General features: G+C 37.4%; 1 protein-coding gene across 2 annotated transcripts in view; it reads left to right on the top strand.

Moving 5' to 3' along the window:
• The window catches only part of PPP2R5E (protein phosphatase 2 regulatory subunit B'epsilon), a 153151-nt gene extending 148324 nt beyond the window's left edge, over positions 1 to 4827 (top strand). For both annotated transcript variants that reach the window (XM_012777661.2, XM_012777662.2), the window contains exon 14: positions 54 to 4827. In XM_012777661.2, the coding sequence (XP_012633115.1) occupies positions 54 to 153 (100 nt within the window). In that variant the 3' untranslated portion in view covers positions 154 to 4827. The remainder of the gene's footprint in view (positions 1 to 53) is intronic.
• Positions 4828 to 15000: the final 10173 nt, after the last annotated feature.

Genomic DNA, 15000 nt, shown 5'->3' on the forward strand with positions numbered 1-15000 from the left:
TAATCTCTTTAGACCTTCTCAGTTGTTTACATTGTATTCTATTTCTTCCTCAGTGAGAAAAAGAAAGAAAAGGAGCGTGAAGAATTGTGGAAAAAATTGGAGGATCTGGAGTTAAAGAGAGGTCTTAGACGTGATGGGATAATTCCAACTTAACAAAAATAACGACAACACCATTACTAACCTGTGGAGTCACACATTTATGTAGTAGAAGATGGAGCAACAGTTTTCTGTATTGTGCAACTTTACAGTAGATTTCACATTTGTTTCATTATTACAACAGCACTGTATATACCTGTCTCTAAGTAAAGGAAAAAAATAAGGACTTCAATCCAAAGTTTGGACAGTAGATGGACTTCTCAGAACTTTGCAAACATAATCATTGTTCTAACCCTCTTTTAAAAAAGCGGTCTTCAGAGATCTGTTAATGAAATTGCTATGTTAAAATTCCATTATTGGGAGTTCCTTATTTATCACTAGCAGAGAGTCTGATACAATTTTCAAATGTGAACAATCTTAAATTTAGCTTGTCTTTCTGCTAAGCTGTTAAATGTATTTATAGTAAAGGAAGAAAAAAAGACTGTCATTTCCTTATAAGTTTGTATAACATCCTCCTCTGGATAACTTGACTGTAATTTGACATCTTTTCCTTTTGCACATCTTCCTGAGTTGAATGTCCATGTGAAACAGGGCCATGAATTATAAAGGTCCCTGATAAAAGTTTTGTTTACTGGGGTGAACATCTTTCCAGTAACCAGGTAGTCCTGGTACTCCTTTAGTTTTAAAATTAGGAGTAAAAAGAGAAGAGGTGATAAACATAGTAGGGAAGGGAAATTTGGATTCATGCATCAGTTTATGGTGAATCCAAATCAATGTCTTGAATCCTTTGAAAACAGGGACATCATTGGCTTCAGTACCTGACCAGTATTAGTTGCATACATCATTGGATACATATACCAGAGATGTTTTAGAAATGTCAGAAAAACATCCTTTTGGATCATTTGAAATAAGAATGACAAACACTAAATAATACAACCATGAAATTGATCGCCAGGATTGTGAATCTAATTGGGAAAAGAAGAGCAAACAGCTTGGACTGTTTGGAGTTGTTGCCTTACTTTTTAATATGTATTTATAAAGTATTCCAGCAAAAGAGGATGTAGCCTCTGGGAAAAAACAAACATGTTACAGTGTTTTTTGTAGATTCTCGTTCTATATCTCATCATAGCACCAGCCCTGTTTTTAGCCACAAAGGATTCAGGATAAACGTTATTATGCATTCTGAATTGGATGCGTATTCCTAACTACTGTATTTGTTACCAAAAGTGGTTCTACAAATGCTACTGAAAAAAAAATCTGGAAATTCCTAATGTCCTGAGTATTAATAATAAAGTTTAAAAATGCTTTTATATCAAAGGTGCATCGTGACCAAATTGTTTAAGACAAAAAAGAAAAAACAAAATCTAGGGCTGTATTGTAGATATATCTTATTGGCTCTCTGCTTTGTATTTAAAAGAGGAATCTTACATCTGGGTAGGTAAACTGCTGATAAAACTTGTATACAGTATGTACTTGCCTGATGCAGTTGCATTTTTATGTACTGAAAGATACGTGTTTGGGGATTTACTTGCAGGATACTTTTGCTTGTTATGGACATGGCAGAGTGAGTTGATAATCCTAACCATCACTTCCAGCAGTATTCATGGTGTAGAGCCAATTCCGTGTTCATGTATTGAATTGTGATAGTAGCAAACATGAACATATGAACTGTTGTTGCTCTTCATAGAAATACAATATAAATATGGGCTTGTATATTTTCTTCCTTCCATTTAGATATAAAGTAGAATAAGCAGTTTTATTGTTTTCAAGAAAAAGGAAAAAAAAAAGCCACTGACCTTATTCCCCCATGAAGTGTTTCAGGATTATCAGGTCACAGTGTGTACGTAAAAGTCAGCTAATTATGGATACTGTCATCTTGGTCACTTTGTCAAAAAAAAAGAAACAAACAAAACTTGGCATTGTTAATTCCTAGAAAGAAACAGCAGTAAAGTCATATGCAACACCAAACACAACATGGTTTAATGGAATTAATAGATTTTTTTTTTAAAAGAACATTAACAGGGATTCAATGTAAAGTTGGCAGAGGCTGCCAAAGACGAAATAATTTACTTTCAAAGTGTTGGAGTAAAGGTGCAAGTTCAAATACTAATGGTAAAAAATAAATTTGTAACAAATATTCTCCTTTAGCCCTTTTGATTTTAGCTTTTTGGTTTTGAGTCTGCATTACATTTATTTTTGATAGTGTAAACTTTTGTTTGCCATAAATTCATCTTTATAGATAGAACACATTAAAATCATAGGTTTATGAAGAATTTCTGCCCATTGGAATGAAATGCAGTCATTTGAAATGAGAAAGGCCAGGATCCTCTTTGCACCTTATCCTGTCCTCAGAGTTAAGGTGGAAACTACACAGATATCCTTGATGTCAATTTTGTATGTTGATCATTCCAAACTGAGAAGAATAAAGCCAAATTTTAGACATTTAGAGAAGCAGTTATAGCTATATGTCTAAAATTCATAGGGCAACTTCTGAGAAGAAACACTGTCTTTTTCTTTTTTAACTGAAAGTGACAATGTGACATTTGTCATGTTGTGTGCGGTGACGCAGAGTAACTGAGGTAATCTGACTGTTGCACTATGTGACATATTTAAGGTCGTACTTGCTGCATTTGCAGCAGCCCTCTCTCTTTGTCCCTTCCCACAATTCTGCTGTTGCTGCAACTTGAGTTAATTGTGACAAATGCATCTTTGTGTTATATTTTGTTTGCTTCATAATTTCCAGAACTATATATAAATATATTTTTTAAATAGCAAATATTGTAGTTAGTGAGTGATGATCACTCCAACCGTATCCCTACCATATTGGTTTCAGGGATAGGATTAAGAGTGTCTTTGGAAGAAAAAAATACAACCCTGTGGTTTAGAATGATGCTGAGGCCTTAGGCTGTGGGCCTAAACCAACTATGTGAGTGAATTGACCCATCTCATACTTTGAATCAAGCATGCATTCCTTTTTCGCATCGTGCAAGTGTCCCTAGTTGTTTTCCTTCAGTGTTTAGTTTTTGTCCTTTTAAATTTTGTTATATTTTGCTCTCCCTACCATCTGACTGTTTTTTATAAAAGAAAAGAAAAAATAAAAAAAGTAAGAAATAAATAATACCCTCGATGCCGCTGGATACTCACAAGCAGGGTTACGCCCCTTCATCTTGGGCTTGTTTGCCTAAATGAAAGGGTCTAATTTATTTTGTACCTCCTCCTATGCGTGGGACAGTCCAGGGTGCAGAGCCAGGAATTGCTTGTAATTGCACCTGCTATACTTAAACGTATAGCCCTAGGCTCAATCACACTATGGAAAGGAAAAAAAAAAAGTATATTTAGAGCTTTAAAAGCTTTTTTATTTTTTTGTGGGGTTGGGGGTGGGGTGGGAAAGGGATGTATGGATGTAAGTGCTGAGTTTTTTGGGTTTTTTTTGTTTTTGTTTTTTTCTGTTTTGTTTTTTCCCTTTAATTGGATGCACTGACCTGGCCCAGAAAATGAAGAAATTCTCTCTTTTGATGCTATTACCAATGTTATCAGAAAGTGACAGTCACTAGCAAAGAGGTGGCACCAGACACGATCACTGATGTTTTATTTGCACATCAATATTTTTATTTTTGTATTCTGGCTCAGCTGCTTCTCTGAGTGGAGTTAAGGAATGAGCCACAAAGGATTTTTGTAGTAGGTATATTGGCAATGCATTTTATATTCCTCTATATTTAATTTTGAAAATCTAAAAGAAGGATTGTGCATCTTGAGAGAAAGTTGAGCAAATTTTGATCTAGTGGAATGTTAATTTGTGCTGCTTCTTGTGCACGATAGCAGCAGTAGTATCTCTTGGAAATAAACATCCCATATTATGATGTCTATGAATATAGGTTTCCTTTTCTTCCCTCCCTCCCTTTTTCCCTGTCCTCCCTCCTTCCCTCTCTCCTTTACTGTCTCCCTTTTCTCTCTTCTCTTTCTCCCTTCCTCCTTTTCTGCTCTCTTTCTTTTTCTTCTTTGTCTCTTCTCTCTCAGCCCCTCCCTCTCTCCTTCTCCCTCCCTCTTTCTTTACTTTTTTTGAAATCACTTATTGTAAATAAGTTGTAATCCAAACCTCATGTATCAATGGGGAACTTTCAAATATAAATATTACCAATACATTTTCTGGTTGTTGTCTGATTTTTGACTGAAGTATAATGAGAATGACATGTCCATTGCTTTTGGTTTGAGGATTTCGCTTTAGCTTCATAAATCCTTTGGTATTTTAGTATTTCATTGTTTTAGCAGGAGAGGGCAGCAAAAGTTCATTTTTCCTGTTAGTAATGCTGTGGTTCACGATTGGTTTTAAATCTAGCTGTGCGTGTGTGTTTTTTTAAACAGTATCTGTTTGTGACTAGAGGTAAAAATGAAACATTTTTGATATGAAAAGTTGCATATGAAAATTATAGACTGGTTCAACCAGACAGTGAAGAGACTTCTGATCCACATCAAACTTAAAATGCCACAAAACAATCTTCCAGCTCTGGCTAAAACATGCTACTTCCTTTTTAAACACAACAAAATTCAAGCTGAGTCTTAAACACTTGGAATTTAAAATGTTTTTCTTTGGAAATGATTTACTTTCTTCAGAGTGGTAACAGAAACAAAAATGAAGGTGCTCCCAAAAAAGAAATGTAACCTTCCCCTTTCACAGATGTGTGAGAGGTTCTGTACTGTGGGTGCATCACAATAAAGAAGCAGTGAAGAGTTTTCAGCGCCTGGCTGTTTTTGTTTGTTCTGACCTCCGTGACCTTTTGAATCATACAAATATTAGATTTGATTGACTTAGCTTTGAGGTGGTGGGGTTGGTATGGTTCAGGCTTTCCTTTTGAGAAATCAGTTTATGATTAAGGATATGTAGTATTTGGGAATGGTACAATTCTCTATTATTGTGTAACAAACCACTCCAAAAGCTAGTGGCTTATAAGAGTTATTTATTCTGATCACAAATCTGTAGTTTGGGAAGGACTTGGCCAAAACATCTTGTCCCTGATCTCAGGTGTCAAGTGGGGTGTCTCAAGAGGGGCAGGAGGATTCATTTCCAACATGGCTCACTCGTGGCTGCTAAAGTAGTGGCTGGCTGTTGGCTTCAAATTCAGCCATGGGTCTCAGTTCTTCCACATAGGACTTTCTTCCTGGGCTTCCTCATAGTATGGCAGCTGGGTTCTGTCAGACAGGAAGTGGAAACTGCCAGTTCTTTGAGGCCTGGGCCCAGAAACTGTCACAACATCACTTTCGTCATACTCTTTTGATCAAGCAATCACAGAGCCTGCTCAGATTCAAGTGGAGAGGACGCAGAGCTCACTGTGAATTGATAAGAAGAATGTCAAGTAATCTGAAGTCATCTTTAAAGTACCTCAGGTTAGTTTCTGTGTAAATCATTTGATTTAGGTGTGATCTTTCTTAGCTAATTCAATCACATCAAATTTGGAACCATGTGGAATTAACCAGTTAATGTTTCATACTTAGTTAATCTGGGTTTGGGAGGGAAAATCGTTTTAAATTCAGCAAATTTTTTATTTCACAGTGTAACCATTTGCAGAATCTGAAGAACAACCTCTTGGTAAGTTACAGGAGAAGAAACTGGTAACAAAAAGCTTTAGGGTGGAAGAGACTTAAGAGACCATTTCAATGGAATATCTAATTCTTCGCATAATGTTGCTTCCTGCCTGTAAATAAATATTTACAAAATGGAGGCAAAGTTTGTGTATGGTCCAATTCATATTTCCCAGTAAGTAATGGGTCCTGGAAGTTTCTATTAGATTAAGTTTACATTAGCTTTTTTTTTTTTTTTTTTTTTTAACTGAGACTAAAGTATGGGATAGCTAAGGGGTATTAAATTTAACTTTTTATTATAATACATGTTCATTATATACTACACATTCTTGGAAAGGCAGAATTGTTTTCTTTTTGTGTAGGTTACCTAAGAAACCTTTCTCTTCTTTCCCACCTCCCCATCCCAGGCCAGAAAATCATTATTGTTATGTTTTCCTCTAAGAGCTTTATAATTTTAGCTTTTATGTTTAGGTCCGTGAATCATCTTGGATTATTTTCTTGTGTGTAGGCTGTAAAATAGGATTCTAGATCCATTTTTTCCATATGGATATTAGTTATTGCAGCACCAATTGTTGAAAGTCTCCCCAAGAATTTGCTTTGGTGCCCTTGTCAAAAAGCTACCAAGAAAGTGTGTATCTAAGACTAGGTTCTCTGTTTTGCTCCAATGGTTGATTTGTTGATTTTTATGCTATAATCACACTATATGATTTTTTATGCTATAATCACACTTTATGCTATAGCTTTATAATGATCTTGAGTCAAGTTATCTCTCTTTCAATTTTGTAATTCTTTTTCAAGATTGCATTTGGTATTCTAGATCCTTTGCATTTCTACATAAAATCTAGAAGCAGTGTGTCAACAACAACAACAACAACAACAAAACCCAAAACCCTGGTAAGATTATGATTGGGGTTACATTGAAAGTACAATTTTGGAAAGATTTGACATCTTAGTAATACTGAGTCTTATAATCTGCTATGGTTTGAATGTCTTCCCCCAGAAAGCATGTGTTGGAAATGTAATCCACAACAGTGCAACAATATTAGGAGGTGCAGCCTACTGAGAGATGATTAGACCATGAGGGCTCTGCCATCATGAATAGGTTAGTGTCATTACTGTGGGAGTGGGCTTGTTACTGCAGGAGTGGGTTCTTATAAAAGGATGAGTTTGTTTCCACCGCCCCCTTGCCCTCTTACCTTCCACCATGGGATGATGCAGCAGGAAGGCCCCTACCAGATGCCAGCCCCTTGATTTTGGACTTCCCAGCTTCCAGAACTGTGAGAAATAAATTTCTTTATGAGTTATCCAGTCTCTTGTATTCTGTTAACAGGACAAAATGAACTAAGACATAATCCATGAACATGATATACTATAGCGTGCAGCCCTTCATTTATTTAATCTAATTTCTCAGCAATATTTTGTAGTTTTCAGTGTAGAGGTCTTGTACACCTTTATTATGTATTACTAAATATTTTATGGTTTTTGAAAGTGTTATAAATGGAATTATTTTTTACTTTTTCAATTTTTTGCTGTATTATAAAAATACAATTGGTTTTTGTACATTAACTGGCATCCTTAAATCTTGCTAAATTTACTTATTCAATTAGTTATTTTATAGATTCCTTAGAATTTTCTATGTAAATAATCATTTTAGCTGTAAATAGAAACAGTTTTGCTTCTTTATTTCTGATCTCTCAATTTCGATTACTTTTATTTCTTTTTTTCTGTTCTTATTATGATGGTTAAGAATTCTAGTGTAATATTGAATAGAAGGGGGGAAAGTGGGCATCTTTGCCTAATAAGGATTAACCTTAAAGGAGAAGTTTTCAATATTTAACCATCAGATATGATGTTAGCTGTAGGCTTTTTGTGGGTGCCCTTTATCAGATTGAGGAAGTTCCCTTTTATTTCTAGTTTGCTGAGTGAGAGTTTTTAATCATGAATGAGTGTAGACCCTAACCCTAACCCTAACCTAGACTGGACTGGGTTAAGCCCATTGTTAAGTCATTGTTAAGCCCATTTGGTAATTTTTTGTTTTAGATACTGTATTTTTTTTAATCTTAGAATTTCTGGTTGCTTCATTTTTATTTTAATAGTTTCTCTAAGATTACATATCTCTTAACTGTATTTCTTAACATCACTGAGCATAAATTATAATAGCTGTCATAAAATTCTTGTTTGCAAATTCCAACATCCGGGTCATATCAGGATCTATTTTAATAGTCTTTTTCTTGAGAATTTGTCACATTTTCCTGCTTTTCCATATGTCGAGTAATCTTGGATTTTGTCCTGGCTATTTTGAATAAAATGGTATGGGAACTCTAGATTCTTTTACATTCCTCTGAAGAGTATTGGTTATTTTGTTTTAGCAAACAATTAACTTGGAAAGACTCTGGGCCAGCAGCTCAAATCTCAGTTCAATCCTTCTATCCTTCCCTAGAGTTTGTTCCATGCATGCAAGGGCCAGGGGTTAGCCATAGATTTGGGCTGAGTTATATACAGGATTTGGATTTCTTTCTGGCTCACTTGTTTCTGGAGTACTACCTCGCTTTCTAGTGGCTGTGTTGCCCTGAAACTCTGTCCTCTGGTTCTTCAGGCCAGAAAGACAGTTTTTCTATTGGCATTCTGCTTCACATACTGTTGACTCTCAGACTAAAACTCATAAAAATGGAAAACGTACCCAGTATCATCTTTTTTATTCCCCAAGAGTTGACTTTCCTCCAGAATATGCCTTTCAGTGCTTTCCAGTTGTCTGCTGCTTGCCTGTCTCCCTCCTTCCGTTCTTCCATCCCTGTGTATTTTGCTGTATCTTATCATTTTTATCTGTAAGAAGTTAGTAGGATTTTAATCAGATATTCTGAAGACAGATTTTACTTTAAAGGTTATTTGTGAAGACCTATGCTTTTTTCCCCAACATATATCTATTCCTCATGTCAGGCATTGTACTAAGTCAAGATTAATGTTTCCCACACATCAGTCATTTACATATCACTGTCATGAATTTTGCCATATAGTTAGTTGACCCTTGAACAAAACGAGTTAGGGGTGCCAACTGCCCTCACAGTTGAAAAATCTGTGTAAAACCTTTGTCTCCCCCAAAACTTAAACTACTAATAGCCTATTGTTGACCAGAAGTCTTACCAATAACAAAGTTGGTTAACACATGTTTTGTATGTTATATGTATTATATATACTGTATTCTTATAAAGTAAGCTAGAGAAAATATTATTAATAAAAGCATAAGGAAAATATATTTACTATTCACTAAGCAGAAGTGGGTCATCATAAAGGTCTTCATCTTCATCATCTTTATGTTGAATAGGCTAAGGAGGAGGAAAAGGAGGAATTGGTCTTGCTATCTCAGGAGTGGCAGAGGCAGAAGAAAATCTGCGTATAAGTGGACCGGTGCAATTTAAAGCCCTGTTGTTCAAGGATGAACTGTATTGTGTTACACTTGTAATTTGGCTTATTTTTTAAATGACTAATTTTATTCAAATTTATTTCTTTTCTAACCTTTATTTTGAGTTAATTTTAGACTTACTAAAGAGTTGGAAAAATAGCACCAGGATTTCCTGGGTACCCTAAACTCAGTTTGCCTTTATGTTAACGTATTCTATAACCATAGAACATTTATCCTTGGTGCAGTTATCTTAGATACAGTACTATACAGTACAATTAACTAAAATACAGAACTTATTCCTATTTTACCAGTCCTCCCATTTAATGTCCTTATTCTCTTTCAGGATCAAATCTAGACCCTACATTATATTTAATTATTAAAGTAGGAAATAAGGAAAGATTGAGGCGCTGTCACAGATTGGAAGAAACTAATACATACACACATCTATATTGCTATATTTACCTACATACATGTTTTTAAAAACATGAATACATTATTGACACCTCCAACTCTAATCCAGCACCACAGAGTTCCTTCTAGCTGCTGCTTTTCCTTATCTGTAACTCATTTCTCCAAGAGTGAAAAACTATTAATAGTATTAATATCTATAATTATTTATATTACTTTAATATACAAATGAAGTAGTTTCAGAGATCTTAACCAATACCTATATAAGAAACAAATTTACCAACTACAGTACAATGTTTTTGTATAGTTCTAATTTGTATTTAGCTTCACAGCATTCACTTAAAGCACTGTTTTCCACTGCAATTTAGGTCAACTCCTTTCTTCCCCATCCTCTCAGGTTATATATTTCATTTGTAATATAGTTAGGTATTTGTTGTAGTCTGCTTTCTCTCCACATCCTGGTTGATTTTTTTGATTTTTGACTTGGGCATGGTTACCTTTATTTTATTAAAGAAGCCTCTGATATCCTTTGCTCTTTCTCCTTTATTCATGCAACAACATTCTTGAGCATCTGTGCTAGGTACTCTCCTGCATTTTTAAAAAATTGACATACAGTACAATTCATTTGTCTTACACAAGCCTATGGTTTGGACAAATATATAGAATCTGGTGTCTACCACCACAGTTCCATGTAGAGGAGTTCCACTTCTTCCCAAAACTTCCTCATGATCCTCCTTCATAGACAACTCTTGCCAACCCAAGCCATGGGAACCACTAATCTGTTTTCCTTTCTATAGGTTTGCCTTTCCAGAATGTCATAAAAATGGAATCATTCAATATATAGCCATACAAATGGATCCAGCTTATTACACTCAGCAAAATGCCTTTAAGATCCATCCATGTTGTTGTGTGAATCAATAATTCATTCCTTTATTGCTGAATAGTATTCCATTGTCTCTTTGTCTGCTTGCCAGTTAAAGGACATCAGGGTTGTTCCCAATTTTTATAATTATCAATAAATACTGCAAATATTTGTGTACAGGCCTTTGTGTGATAAATTTTTATTTCTTTTATATACCCAGGATTTACCCTGATCCAGATTTATAGGGCTCACTGGGTGCCCATCAAAATGAATGAAAAAGACTCTCATCAAGGTACATACTTGTGAAATTTTCACATAAAGAATGAAAAGTAGACAGATGCTAAGAGCTTCCAGTTGGGGATGGGGGCATATTTAGAGAATTAAGAATCAGAATGACATTGATTTCCTTAAAAGTAACACTGGGTAAAGACAATGGAACAATGCCTTTAAAAATTTAAGAAAAAGTGATTTTCAACCTAGAATTCTAATCAATTGTGATAGTAGAGTTGGGTTTTTTAAAATATATCAGTTATTTAATTAGATTCTTTGTAAGAAACTTAGATTCTTTGTAAGAAACTTAGGACACCAATTTGTGAAGATAAACTCCATCAGGGCAAACACAGATTTCTGGTAGCCCTGGAACTGAGGAATAGCTTTGATTTTCATAAGATTTGCAAGTCCATATCTTTCTGATCAACCTTCGCTGCTCTGTAATCTCATATTTCTCCTTTTCTGTGTCGAAGATCTCGACTTTCTGGTGTCAGGGCTTCTACAGCTGCTGCTCGAAGTAAGCATTGGTAAGATGTTTTAGGCTTTGCATATTAGTGATAGCAATTTTTGTGGAGGTGGCGATGAGAAATTTCTGGTGTGTTCGCAGAGGGAGGAACTCGATTGGGAACAAGAGGTCCGGTCACAAGTAACAAGCCATTGCTCAGCTGCTTCAGGAAAACCACCCTCTTGCCTTTGTGGCGCCAGTGAGGATGGTCAGGATGGTGCAGGAGGGATGCCGGCGCACAGTTCTCCCACATGCTGACTGGAGGGCTTTTTGCCCTGGCTCAGCAGCTTTCGAGGCACATCTTCAGTAGGATAACATCTAGGCATGTTGTGAAATTTAATCACCCAAGTAGCACTATTCTTGTCACCACCAACCGGTTTTGTAACAGTGGCAAGGCAGTCTCCTTTTCAATCCTGGATTTAGCGGCAGAGTACGACCTTTGGTACATGGCCTGTCTGGAATACGTGGTCGATCATGGTGGATCGGGAACATCTGCCAATTCCTCTGGTGAGGACAGGATTTCGGCTGCAGCAGAGCTTCCCCTTCTTGGGCGTTTTAGCCTTGAAGTTACCCTTTTTCACCTTCCCACTAGCATCAGCCTTCTTGGCTTCAGGTTTCTCTCCTTAGCATCTCCTTCTTAACTTTATCACCCGCCATCTTGCAAGATGGGAAAGCCAAGGTAGAGTTTTTAGACATGCTCTATTCAGAAAATTCACTTCTCATGCATTTTATTTAGGTTCAAAACTACTTGAGGATATACTCCAGCAAAACTAAAAAAGTAAAACAAGAAAAGTAGAAGACATAGGAGCCGGGAAACAGTGGCTCCCCCTGCCCCCCTTTCTCCTTCCAAGAGCAACAAAAGGCAACACAATAGCTGTATAGGAGGCCTAGAGAGCAACCAGTGCAGATTAGAACATGTGAATAGGAGACTCTGCCAGCAAGAAAAAAAGGGAGCGGGGACAGGTTGGCGAAGGACTTGGCAGAAAAATTGCTATGATATAACATTTGGAAAGGATTAATGAAACGTAGACACCTGGTAGGGTAAGGGAAAAAAAGATAGGCAGTAAGAGACTCCAGGGAAAAGAAAAGCTTTGGAAGAGAGAAAATGTAATCATAATATATTACTTCCTCAAACTATGCCGGCCACAGGCGGCCCGCCAGGTGTTTTTGCCGCCGCTGCCTGTCCTGCTTAGCAGCCAGGCCCACAGTGCGCATGTGTGGAATGTGCGCCGCACTCTCCAACGGCCCTCCGACTGTCTGAGGGACAGTGAACTGGCCCCCTGTTTAAAAAGTTTGAGGACCCCTGGCATAGTCATCAACAGAAGCTCTGATTATTGATTTAATTAAGAATGGGAATGTAACTATAAACTATTAGGAGGATGGGAGAATGGGGAGGTATAGGTAGTACAAGAAGACTAAATCCTCAATGTCTGTAGCATTGCTAGGACGAGAAAGAACAGTATACACAAACTGGAAATGTGGGGGCAATTACTGACAGCTTAAGAAGTTAAAATCAGTTTAAAGTAGTCAAAAAGGGAGAGCAGAAAGCATTCATGCAAAGGAGGCATAACTATCTTTTACTAAAGTCTAAATGCCCGAAAAATAGGTCAAATAAATAGTATGCATTCTTTTTTCAAAAGCTGGCTGTAACAGACCTTAGATGACCTCAGCAGATTGAGACATGCCTATTGGTATAAAGGGGCTTTCTTTGGGGCCAAGGTGATGACATACGTAAGGATAAACCAGATCCAGATCAAGAATTAGGAAGTAACAGGTCGGCTGATATCTCCCCAGACCCCCCAGATATATAACTTTTGTTGTTGTTGAGCTTTTGAGAACGCAGGGGTCAGGAACTGACCTGTGCCCACTGTTCATTGTATCCCAGATTGGAAAGAAACCTGGCACAAATAGCCTTCTAGTTTGCTTGAATGAGGAAATGTGAACATCAGATGGTTTTAATGAGTTAGGCATTTACAGGCTATTTCACTGACACAAAAAGGACATTATCACTGTTCCCCATTGCCCTGCAGCACCTGGGGCTTCTCAGACAATAGCGAATTCACATAATGAGCGATCTGAAGTGGCAAGTGATGATGATTGAACAAATTAAGCTGGTGGAATTGCAAAGGAAGGCCAATTTCTTTGTGAGAACTCTGGAGCAGCACTGTCTCTTTGGAAAGCCCAGTGCTGGCTACGGGAGGTCTGGCTGGCGGGGAGGGGCCATCCTCAGGAGGGAGGGGGACTGTATTGCTTCAGCTGACTGTAAATCTGAGCGCCAAAGGTTGCGAGGCATCCTTGCAGAGGCTGTAGTAATTTGATGAGGAGTGATCTCAGAGAGAAACCTCTGAAGATCCATAAACGCTGGCTGCATGGACAATTTAGCTAAATCACAGCAGGTGGGGGAGGGAAGGGACGTGCTGGGGAGAATCATTTCAAAAGCTTATGAATAGGAAGCACATCAGTTTGGGAGGCTTTATTTTCATTAAGAAATTACATGCAACCTTTCATTTTTACTGTTTATTGAAGTGTAATATCCTTGCAGAAAAGTGCATATGTCATACATAAACAGATCGCTGAATATTTTGCTTATTTCTTTTTAAAGATGAAAACCAGAAACCAAAGAAAGAAGTAGAAGACAGGTTGGGAGAGACTGTATTCTGCTTTGTCACCATCAAGTGACAAAAGGCTGTGATTCTCCAGTGTATACCTGATGGCCAGGTGTGGCTATGCCTCCCTGAGATTGTCTCTACTTCTAGAAGGATTTGTCAGGATGTCCTCAGGCATGACCCCTTTGGGGACACCCACAACAACAGATATTCTGGTCAAGGGCGGCTGTTCCCAGCAACAACTGGGAAGGCAGTAAAAGTTTTTTTTATTTTTTTATTTTACTGTATTATGGGGGTACAAGTGTTAAGGTTACAAAAAGTTTTTAAGCTTTAGGGCTATCCAAGAAATAGCTCTATGAGTAAGTAAGGGAATAACTATTAATACAAAGACCTTGTTATGTTTTTTCCCAGGAAATCCTGGTTTGTTTTTGTCCCATGATTTTTCACTGATTCAGGTAAGTGAAAGAAAGCCTGAAGGAAAGACAGCGGATTGTTCTAAATATCAGATCATGCGACTCTCGCTCCTGTAACCCTTCCATGACTACCTGATACATAAGGAATAAAAACCGGACTCCCAACCACAGTCTTCAAGGTGCCACTGTCGAACTCTCTGATCCTTTCTCCTGCTACTCCCCTCCTTTACTCACCTGTCCTAGTTCCACTGGCCACCATCCTGTCTCTTGGCCATGCCTCAGGGCCTTTGCGCCTACTGTTTCCTTTGCCCTGGGCACTTCGTATGGTTGGCTGCTTTTCACCTTTCAATTTTTTGCTTCGATGTCACCTCTTCAGTGGACTCCCCTGACTGGTCTACCGAAGACTGAGTCCCTTCTCCCAAATCAATCCCATCTCATCATCCTATTGATTTACTGAACAGCTTACCACAATTCGAAATTACCTTTTACTTATTTGTTAATTTGTTCACTAACTACCTCCCTTTCTAGAATGTCAACTCTGTAATGGTTACAACTTTGTCTGCCTCACTTATGGCTGTAACCCAGCTCTTAAAATAACAGTGCCTTGCACATGGTTGGTGTTCGGTAGGCATGTATTGGATAACTAAATGAATGAATAATATGCATAATAAACATATCCATTAGGATAAGGTGTTTGCAGACCATCCCTTTCTCCATTAGAAACCCCCACAAAGCCTTGAGCATAGAAGTCTGAGTGCTGTGCTCTACGTAGATACTCCTGGAAAGCCCAGGTTAGGTTATTAAAATCTGCATAATAATTTACTACACACTTAGCAACTTAACACACATTTATTATCTCATAG

Source organism: Microcebus murinus, chromosome 6 (assembly GCF_040939455.1).
Source record: "Microcebus murinus isolate Inina chromosome 6, M.murinus_Inina_mat1.0, whole genome shotgun sequence".
In the NCBI taxonomy this organism is placed as follows: Eukaryota; Metazoa; Chordata; class Mammalia; order Primates; family Cheirogaleidae; genus Microcebus; species Microcebus murinus.